This window comes from Nelumbo nucifera, chromosome 1 (genome assembly GCF_055504915.1).
Source record: "Nelumbo nucifera cultivar China Antique chromosome 1, China Antique-T2T, whole genome shotgun sequence".
Lineage (NCBI taxonomy): Eukaryota > Viridiplantae > Streptophyta > Magnoliopsida > Proteales > Nelumbonaceae > Nelumbo > Nelumbo nucifera.
The window spans coordinates 211,127,959-211,138,510 of record NC_142649.1 but is presented as its reverse complement, the minus strand read 5'-3'; the positions used below and the strand labels follow the sequence as shown (position 1 = coordinate 211,138,510).

General features: G+C 37.5%; 2 protein-coding genes and 1 non-coding gene across 3 annotated transcripts; 2 read left to right on the top strand and 1 right to left on the bottom strand.

The window, feature by feature from the left end:
- Positions 1-1,577: 1,577 nt before the first annotated feature.
- LOC148804470 (uncharacterized) lies at positions 1,578-2,768 on the bottom strand. The gene has a single exon (XM_088901454.1). The coding sequence runs from the start codon at positions 2,766-2,768 to the stop codon at positions 1,578-1,580; it is 1,191 nt and encodes a 396-aa protein (XP_088757580.1).
- Positions 2,769-3,713: 945 nt separating this feature from the next.
- LOC148804469 (small nucleolar RNA R71) lies at positions 3,714-3,820 on the top strand. Its single transcript, XR_016081608.1, has one exon. It is a non-coding gene; the product is annotated as a small nucleolar RNA R71 (small nucleolar RNA).
- A 4,802-nt stretch (positions 3,821-8,622) lies between these two features.
- On the top strand, positions 8,623-10,348 carry LOC104588816 (putative calcium-binding protein CML18). The gene has a single exon (XM_010246906.3). It carries the CDS (start codon positions 9,301-9,303, stop codon positions 9,790-9,792), a length of 492 nt encoding a protein of 163 aa, XP_010245208.1. The 5' UTR covers positions 8,623-9,300; the 3' UTR covers positions 9,793-10,348.
- Positions 10,349-10,552: the final 204 nt, after the last annotated feature.

Genomic DNA, 10,552 nt, shown 5'->3' with positions numbered 1-10,552 from the left:
TTTGGAAAAGGTCCCATGAAATCGATGCCCCACACATCAAACATTTCGCAGACAAGTATGTTGCTCAAGGGCATCTCATTTCTTCGGGAGATATTACTTGTCCTTTGGCAATGATCGCAAGCACTTACATATTTGAATACGTCCTTGAAGTGTGATGGCCAATATAAACTGCTTTGAAGAATTTTTGAAGCAGTTCTTGATGCTCCATGGTGACCTCCAGCTTCTTTGTCATGGCAGAATTGTATGACACTTTGTACTTCCTCCTCAGGAATACATCTTTTTATCAAGCCGTCCCTGCAGATTTTATACAAGTAGGGTTCATCCCACAAGTAATATTTCACATCAGAGAAAAATTTCTTACTCTGTTGATATGTCAGGTGAAGAGGCATCACATTCCCTGCCAAGAAATTAGCCAAATCAGCAAACCAAGGTTCATTTTTATCATTAATCACATAGAGTTGCTCATCTGGGAATTCATCATATAAGGCTGAATTATCAATGTTTTCAACATACTTTTCATCCAGCCTTGATAAATGGTCAACTACCGTATTCTCACTACCCTTCTTATCCTTAATTTCTAAATCAAATTCTTGTAACAGCAAGATCCATCGTAGCAACCTAGGTTTTGCATCCTTCTTAGCAAGCAGATACCTCAGGGCAGCATGGTCAGTGAATATGATGACTTTAGATAAGAGTAAATAGGATCTGAATTTTTCAATAGCAAATACTACTGCAAGTAGTTCTTTTTCGGTAGTGGAATAATTTTTTTGTGCTTCATTCATGGTCCTACTTGCATAGTAAATGGTATGAAATTTCTTATCCTTTCTTTGCCCTAAAACTGCGCCTAAGGTATCATTGCTTGCATCACACATTATTTTGAATGCTTGCAAACAATCATCAGTGAAATCAAAAGGCGCATCCTTAACTAGCAGATTTGTTAGGGGCCTGGCGGTTTTGGAGAAATCTTTGATGAACCGCCTATAAAAACTGGCATGCCCGAGAAAGCCCCTAACATCTTTTATTGATTGTGGTGGAGTTAATTTTTCAATCAGTTCTATTTTAGCTTTATCAACCTCGATGCCCCGGGAGGACACCTTATGCCCTAGAACGATTCCTTCTCTAACCATGAAATGGCATTTTTCACAGTTTAAAACAATGTTAGATTCCTCACACCTTTGGAGTACCTTTTCCAAATTAATCAAGCATTCATCGAATGATGATCCATAAATAGAGAAATCGTCCATGAAGACTTCCATGAAGTCACCAAATAATGACATCATACACCATTGGAAATGGCAGAGGCATTACACTGTCCAAAAGGCATTCTCCTAAAGGCAAAGGTCCCGTAAGGGCAAGTAAAAGTGGTTTTTTCCTGATCTATTAGTGCAATGGGTACTTGAAGGTACCCGGAGTAGCTGTCCAGGAAGCAATAATATTCGTGCCCTGCAAGTCTCTCTATCATCTGATCAATAAATGGTAGTGGAAAGTGATCTTTCCTGGTGGCCTCATTTAATTTTCGATAGTCTATGCACACCCTCCAGCCAGTTATTATTCTTGTGGGAGTTGATTCATTATTTTCATTTATGATTACAGTCATCCCACCTTTCTTTGGTACGACTTGAACGGGACCTTACCCATGATGAATCTGAAATTGGATAAATAATACCTGCTTTGAGCCATTTCAGAATTTCTGCCTTTACCACCTGTTGTATTTTTGGATTTAGCCTCCTTTGTGGTTGTGCCTTGGGACTGCAGCCTTCCTCCATCAGAATTTTGTGTGTACATACCAACGGGCTGATTCCTTTTATGTCTGCAATGCTCCATCCTATGGCCGATATGTGTTTTTTGAGTACCCTCACAAGCTTTTCCTCTTGGAGGCCTGTCAAATCAGAAGAGATGATTACAGGTAAGGTGGAACTGTCTCCCAAAAACATATATTTTAAATGAAAAGGTAAGGGTTTGAGTTCCAAAGCTGGAGGTGCTTTGATGGAGGATAATAGTTGTTTAGAGGGGATCGGCACATCTAATGGTAGAAACTTCCCTTTTCTTGGCTTGCATTCTTCTTGGTCGGCCTCTAAATAGTTTATTACCTCATCTACTTCGTCCTCCACTACCTGCATCTTATTACCAAAATTAATGAGACAGTTTGCAAGTGGGTCATCTATCTTTGTTTTATTAATTTCTGCTGCCACCACATCAATGGATTCGATTACATAAACTTCATATTCTTTAGTGTTAGGATACTTCAGGGTTTGAAAAACATTAAATATCATTTCTTCTCCATTAATCCTAAGAGTAAGTTGACCATTTTGTACATCAATTAAAGCATTACCGGTTGCAAGAAAGGGTCTCCCTAGAATTAATGGTATCGATCTATCCTCCTCCATATCCAACACAATGAAATCAGCAGGGATGATGAAATTCCCTACTTTAACTAAGACATCTTCCACTATTCCCCTAGGGTATTTGATACTTCGATCAGCCAGTTGTAGGGTAATGGTGGTAGATGTTAGTTCATGTAATCCAAGTCTCTTTAAAATAGAATAGGGCATTAAATTTATACTAGCACCAAGATCACATAAGGCTTTATCGAATTCAGCATTTCCTATGGTGCAAGGTATAGAGAAACTCCCTGGATCCTTCAGTTTTGGTGGTAGCTTATTTTGAAGAATGGCTGAACATTCTTCGTTTAATTTTACCATCTCGCAATCCTCCCATTTTCTTTTGTTGGACATCACCTCCTTCAGGAATTTTGCATACTTGGGCATCTGCGATAACACATCAAGAAGATGAAGGTTAATGTGAATCTTTTTAAACACTTCCAAAAATTTTTCAAATTGTTTATCTAATTTGGCCTTCAAAACTCTTCTTGGGTAGGGAATAGGGAGTTGGATTTCATGTAAATTTAGTTCAGGGGTACTTCCCTCATTCTCCTTTTGCAGATTGGCCGATTCAGCTTCCTTGTCGTCTTCTTGGGTTTCACCGATTGTCTTCCCGCTTCTTAGGGCTATGGCATTCACATGTTCTCTGGGATTTTTTCTGTGTTGTTGGGCAGCCTTCCTTCTTTCCTCTCTGATAACATGCTCACAACCTGCCCCATTTGAACTTCTAAGTTCTTAATTGTTGTTTCATGGCTTTGGAATTTTGCTTCAGCAGTGTTGATGAACTTAGAAATCATCTCCTCCAGATTGCTCTTTTTCTCTTGTGGGGGCGGTTGTGGTTGGAATCCCATGGGTGCCTTTTGATGATTGTTGCTCCAAAAGAAGTTGGGATGACTCCTCCACCCTGGGTTGTATGTATTGGAGTATGGGTTGAAGTTTGACCTGCCAGCATGAGAGATAAAATTAGCATTTTCATGGGAAATACAAGGACTATTTAATTGACAATCAGAATTAGTATGTCCTATTTGACCACATAAATCGCATGAGATGCTAGATGGTGTATTAATGGCTGCAATATTAAAAGCATCAAACTTCTTATTCGGACTAGCAAGTTGTGCAGATATGGCTACAAGGGAATCGATATGGTGTACTCCCCTCTGATTGGTTCGATCATTGCTCCACTGGTAGCTGTTTGACACCATCTCCTCTATTAGGTCATAAGCTTCTTCCGGTGTTTTCCTCATGATCGTACCACCTGCAGCTGCATCAATAATAAATCGATTAGAGGGGTTAATGCCATTGTAAAAAGTCTGAATCTGTCGCCAAGTTGGTATCCCATGGTGAGGACACTTCCTAAGCATTTCCTTGAATCGTTCCCATGCTTCATACAAGGACTCCCTCTCAAATTGAGCAAAAGTGGTAATATCATTAATTAATTTTGCTGTTTTGGAGGGTGGGAAATATTTAGCCAAAAATTTATGGGTTAAATCATTCCAAGTGGTGATGCTTCCTGCAGGGAGTGAGTTGAGCCAATCTTTAGCTCTATCACGCAATGAAAAAGGAAATAATCTTAACCTAATTGCATCATCACTAACTCCATTGTGTTTAAATGTATCACATATTTCAAGGAAGTTAACGATGTGTGCATTAGGGTCATCACTTGGTAACCCACTAAACTGAATACTAGTTTGGATCATTTGAATTATTACAGGTTTTATTTCAAAATTATTGGCGTGGATGGTAGGCTTGCAAATGCTGGATGTCACCCCATCAATGTTTGGACAAGCATAGTCCAAGAGGGTGCGATTTCCTTCTGCCATCTCTCCTTCTATCTTTATGGCTGGTTCGCAAATAACAACATCTTCTCTTGATTTTCCTTTTTTGGCCCTTTGCAACAAACGAAGGGTCCTTTCAATTTCTGGATCGAATTCAGCTAACCCTTCCTGTCTAGTGCGTGTCATGCACTAGTAAATCTAAACCAACAAAAAAAAATTTGAACAAACAAATAAAAATAAAAATAATAACAGAAATAAAAGGAAAAAGAATAAAAAATAATAACAGAAATAAAAGGTTCAAATTAATCAAGGTTAACAAATTCTAATATTATTTTAGGATTAAATCCCCGGCAACGGCGCCAAAAACTTGATAGCTATGAATATATAACCCTAGCAAGTGCACTAGTTATCAAGTAGTATAAAATATCGTTCCCACGAGGATTTAACAAAATAAGTATTAGAACCACAGTCTTCCTTAATTATTTGGGCAACCAAAATTCAGAATTGAGCAAGGACTATTGAGAATAAAAATTAGCATAAGAAAATAAAAGCGAAGGTGATCACTAATCGAATCTGCAAAGGATGGAATCGCTAGGACTTTAGGTCCACCTAACCAATGTAATGAATATTGATGGGTCCAATTATCCAAGACTAATTGTTATTCCCATAAGCTGAGATTTTCACAAATCTATTTAATATTCTCTCTCGAGATATACTAAACCTACGCCCATCAGGTAACCCTTCGATCTCTCGAGTAGAGCTCTCAAGATGGAAGTGCATTAAGTCCAAGAAAACCATTAAATTCAGATGAATCATGTATATATATCTCTATATACCATTCAATTCACACTATGAATTATTTTGTCAATTATGTGAATTCCTCTCTCAATTCATTCACATAACCCAAATCAATTAAGAGGTGGCCAAGCTCTTAATTGCATTAAGCACAATAATTCATAGACTATATGGAAATCACAATCTTGGATAAATCAAGAAGATAAAAATATATTCATTAACATGGTTAGGCTTTCCACAGCCCTAACAAGAAACAAATCAGTTCATAATGGAAGAATTAAAACAAACAAAGGGGAAGAAAGAACTCTTGAATTCACCCATAGTGCTGAGATCTCTTCTTCTTCAAGTTTCTTGAATTCTTGAACCTTTCTTGAACCCTTCTTGACTGATTGCTCCTTGCTTCTTGATTCAGATCAGAAGTTGAATGATTGAATGAGTCAGTGATCAAGTGATGCCTAAAGCTGGTCCGCCCCCTCCTTTATATAGATTAAAGGGAAGGGGGTGGTCTCCTACTTTCTCTTGAAGTTGATCTTTACAAGAAATAAAAAGTCCTATCCTAATTCTAATCCTATCTTTTTATCTCTTGAACTCAATCCCTTTTTCACTCTAAGATCACATCAAGAATTTAGATCTAGAAGGATTCTTCTTAGTTTCTTGTTCTTGGATTCGTAATAGACCTCCTCTGCGAATTGGGCTTCAGCCAGACTTTTCTGCGAGTTGGGCTTCAGCTGCGGATTGGGCCTTCCTACGAAATTTCCCCGACTTCGGTCCCGGAATTGACTTCGATGCAGGCCGAATCTGCAAAAGCCCAAAACATGAAAGTTGTGGATTTTTCTCTTATCTTTCCAGTGGATCTTGTATCAATCCATTCGGAATTCGGAGACGCGAGTTAGACCCAAATCACTGAACATTGTCGAAACTGTGAAAAATCATCCGATTTGTCTTTCTTTGCTCTTGATGCCTTCTTTCATATCCTGGACCAAAATACAAGAGATATGAGTCCAATTAGATGTTAATTTAGTATAAAAGACAGAATAATTGGGGATAAAAATATGATAAATTCTACTCTCATCAGTATGGAACATGGAGCAAAAAAATGGATGCTTACACCAAAATAATTTAATATTTATTATCACTCGGTATTGGTGGGTGGAGAAAATAATATATATGGATGGAGCTGTTTGGCAATATCGAATTTTTGGGCATCTGTAAGCTTTATGGATCTTTTTAGTGGAAGCTTTATGATTTTCATCATTTTGGGCATCTGTAAGCTTTATGGATCTTTTTGGTTTTCTGGCATATTTTAGCGAAAGGAGAAAGACCAAATTTTTAGTCTATCAAGCTCTGAACAGCCGAAAAGGTCCCACGAGAAGAATTGCCAAAATGCCCCTACCCTTTGTCCCTTTCTGTCTCTCTCTCTCTCTCGTTTAATGGGACTGGTTGTCATGAACAATGTTTATGCCTACTGTCAACAGATGATTTCAACCTACTACGTTCTCAAGCCCACTAGCCACTAGACACTAGTGCATGGAAGATGAAAAATCTAATAGGTATAAAGGCAATTTTTTGTATTTTAGGGAAAAAGATTATTTCTTTTCCATTTTCTGATTTCTGATTGTTTAAACACTAAAACTCTGTTCATTTGTTCTGAGAGTGGCATATAATTACATTAAAAGGTATTATGTTATTTTAAATTTTGAATTTTGAATTCTGAAAATTATTAAATATTTATTTTAATTTCATATTCAAAAATTTTTGTTCATATTTTGAAGATACCATTAAAAAATAAAAAGATTTAAGACTCCTCTTTAAGAAATAAGAGGAAAGGAACACCCATTTTCTTCTTAAAATTGAAAGCATTTTCTTAAGAAAGCAGAGGAAATAAAGAGACCCTAACTTTCTTTCATGCCACCCAAGATTCAAAATATCGATACACCCGATACATTGGTTCAGAAGGGGTCAGTTTAAGGTCCATCCACCCTTTGAACTGGTCAAGACCCCAAAACACCCCTGTAAGAACGTATCGAAAAGTCCTGAATATGATACGTATCAACCTCGATGCCACTTGCATCATGGACATGGCTCACTCAGACTGCTTCACATGAAGAATAAAAATAACAAAAGGAATGAACACATCAACCCCATCCAGTTGATGTGTTATCTTCTCGATATCGTGTTCTCTTCCCGATATCAATATTCACTAGTGAATGACCCCGTACTAAGTATGGGGAATCAGTAATGTTAAATTTACATTATGGAATCAATGCTGTTAAATTTATAATTATTAATATTTTAAATAATTATTAAAATTTCAAGAAATATTTATATTCAAAAATAGTTTTTCAATAATTATTAGAATATGGATAATTTTCTTTTGTTATGATACGTAGAGGGTTTGTGGATAACCACTTTTTCATTTTTTGCATTATTTAGGAATGAATTGAAAATGGCGGTAGTGGGTTGTGGGCTTTAGCAGCAACTTCTCAAAAATATCATGTGTCTAGCTTTTTCCATAAAAATGAGAAGGCCATGTGTCTAAAATCTGAATGGTAGGAGGCTGTAGCCTGTAGTGGGTTGTGGGCTTTACCAAGAATTTCTCATTGTCATGTGTCTAGCTTTCTAGAAAATAAGAATGCCACTTTTCTAAATGGTGATAATAGGTTTTGGGCTTTAATAACAACTTTTTAGAAAATGTCGTATGTCTAAATTTGAAAAGCCACGTGTCTGAATGGTGGGGATTGTATCCTGAAAACCTTCTTCTAATATATACTAGTGAATGACCCCGTACTAAGTACGGGAAATTAGTAATGTTAAATTTATATTTATTAATATTTTAAATAATTATTAAAATTTCAAGAAATATTTATTTCAAAAAATAATTTTTCAATAATTATTAAAATATTGATTGAAAGTGTTTGTGGATAACCACTTTTGTATTTTATGCATTTTTTTAAGAATAGATTGAAAATGGTGGTAGTGGATTGTGGACTTTAACATTAACTTCTCAGAAAATGTCGTGTCTAATTTTCCAAAAAAAAATGAAAAGACCATGTGTCTAAATGGTGAGAAGTTGTAGCCTAGTAATGGATTGTGGGATTTAGGAATTTCTCATAAATTACCAGTTATGGATTCTCAAAGAATACGATATGACTAAATTTGAAAAAGCCACTGAATAGTTTCTTTAATATATATATACTAGATATATTACAGATATTAAATTAGCGCAAAATATTTTAGCCAAAAACAACTCTCGCCACGTCATTAATATCGCCGGCTCACGAATTCAGATTTCCTTCTCATAAATATTTCGAACACCCACCTCACTGTCACAGGCTACGTTGCAGCCGCACATCGTAACATCTTATGTTTAGATGTTCCCAATTCACGGCTGCAAGCAAGTGATGATTGTGAGGAAAATTGTGTAAGGAAGAAATCCGGATTCGTCTCAACTCTCAAGTCCCTACTGCCCCACAGGTTTTTTTATCACAAGCGTTGTGCATATGGTGCTTTCACAGCCAAATTCACGCTTTGATAAAGCGTCAGATGCTCAAATGCGTGGGACCCAGGTCATCGTTCGGTCAAAGAAGAAGAGGACCGCACAGAGATCATGCAGCGCGTTGCATTTTATTATAAGGCTTATGTGAAATTTCAAAAAGCTGTTGACGAAGTCCTCCAGAGAGGAAACAACTGTCACGGATCTCCCGCCGGTTTCGGTGCTTGGAGGATAGACGGGATTAGTCATTAGGGTTAGGGTTAGGTTTTTGGTGATGAAGAATCAAGTAGCAGCAAGTTGTTCTTGTTGTTGACGCGCGACCTAAAGGCCGACCGTCTCCATTAATGGTGCAAGAGATAAATTAAAAAAAAAATAATTAAACAAATTCTACGCGTGTTTTGGTTGACGAGGGCATTTCACACGGATTCTAGTTTTCTTCTTCGTCCTTGATAGGAGAATCCGCGGGGAGAGATGAGCTCCGGATCCATGAAGGTCGAAACCCAGGAAGATAGATTTTGATCCCAGAAGCAGAGGAAGGCAAGAAAGGAAAGGATCAATAGATGAATTCGAAGTTCTTCTATGTAAGTTCTTAGGGATTGAGAGAAATGGTTTGGTGATCGATCACAGGAAACAAAGATTTGATCACGATCTTGTAAAAGCGTTCAATTTTGGTAGTTAGAGAAGAGAACTCGGAATCGGTTGACGGGAAATAAAGACGCATGGAGAAAAAGGTGAATACAAGCTTGTGAATCCGATGGAAAGTAGGAGCCGGATTTTCGTATAATTGCAGTTTGAAAGTAGGGATTCTGAGGGAGATAGAGGATTGATTGGATTTATAGGAAGATACAGTGTAAAAATGAGCGGTGACGAACCGTTGAAACTCGATGATGAGCAGATTGCAGAACTGAGGGAGATCTTCCGATCATTTGATCGGAACAATGATGGCAGCCTAACCCAGCTTGAGCTTGGGTCATTATTGAGATCACTTGGACTCAAACCGAGTCAGGAACAGCTCGACGCTCTAATCCAGAGGGCTGATATGAACAACAATGGTTTTGTTGAATTCTCTGAATTCGTCGCCCTGGTGTCGCCGGAGCTCCTCACTACGAAATCTCCGTACACAGAAGAGCAACTCCGGCAGCTATTCCGGATGTTTGACCGTGATGGCAATGGATACATTACAGCGGCAGAATTGGCCCATTCCATGGCCAAGCTTGGTCATGCCCTTACGGCAACGGAATTGACAGGAATGATTAAGGAGGCCGACACTAATGGCGATGGCCGTATTAACTTCCAGGAATTCTCTCAGGCTATCACTGCTGCCGCTTTTGACAACTCATGGACTTGAAAGCATTTGACGTTGCTGGTGTGTGTTCTTCTTCTCATCATTCTCTCCTTCCCCCTTTTCACACCGTTCTTTTCTTTCCTCTATTGTTTGTTTCAAGCGTACAATCATTCGGGTTCTCTGTGAAATTGCCTGGAATCGGCCAAGAGTCGATCGGTTGTTGTTGAGCAGAGACAAATGGATGTTTGAACTTTCAAGTTTCAATGTTGAAGATCACACAAATGGATGTTTGAACTTTCAAGTTTCAATGTTGATTTCAAGGTTATATACTTAGAGGAGCATCTAGGTGTGAAGCCAACGTTGAACATTTACAGATCCGAACTGGAAAAAAAAAATCAATGCATTGCATTTGTATTGATGTTGGATTATGTTGTTTTCGTTTTTGAAAATGACAACAGGATTCTCTAATATTTTCTTATGCACAAATTGGTGTAATAAAAAAAATGCAACAGAAAAAACTTTCATTACGGACCAATGTGCTTTTACATTATTCTTTTCTTTATTTTTAATGGTGAAAGAGGAATATGAATCATCCAGAAGAACAGAAATTTCAAAACAACCATTCCCATTGAAAACAATATCATGCGGAAAAGTTATACTAGAATCTACCCCAGGTTTGATTTTTTTTCTTATTTTCAATAATCACTAACAACAATGCTACCAACTTCCCACACTGGGAGAACTAGTACCAAAATTTTTCTTTGTGAGAATCCCTAGCGAAGTTAAGAAACAATACTACCAATTTCCACCATAATATCTTTTA

Bases quoted from the DNA above. Each gene is read 5' to 3' on its own strand.
- LOC148804470 (XM_088901454.1), bottom strand. From the start codon at position 2,768: ATGCCCAAGTATGCAAAATTCCTGAAGGAGGTGATGTCCAACAAAAGA.
- LOC104588816 (XM_010246906.3), top strand. From the start codon at position 9,301: ATGAGCGGTGACGAACCGTTGAAACTCGATGATGAGCAGATTGCAGAA.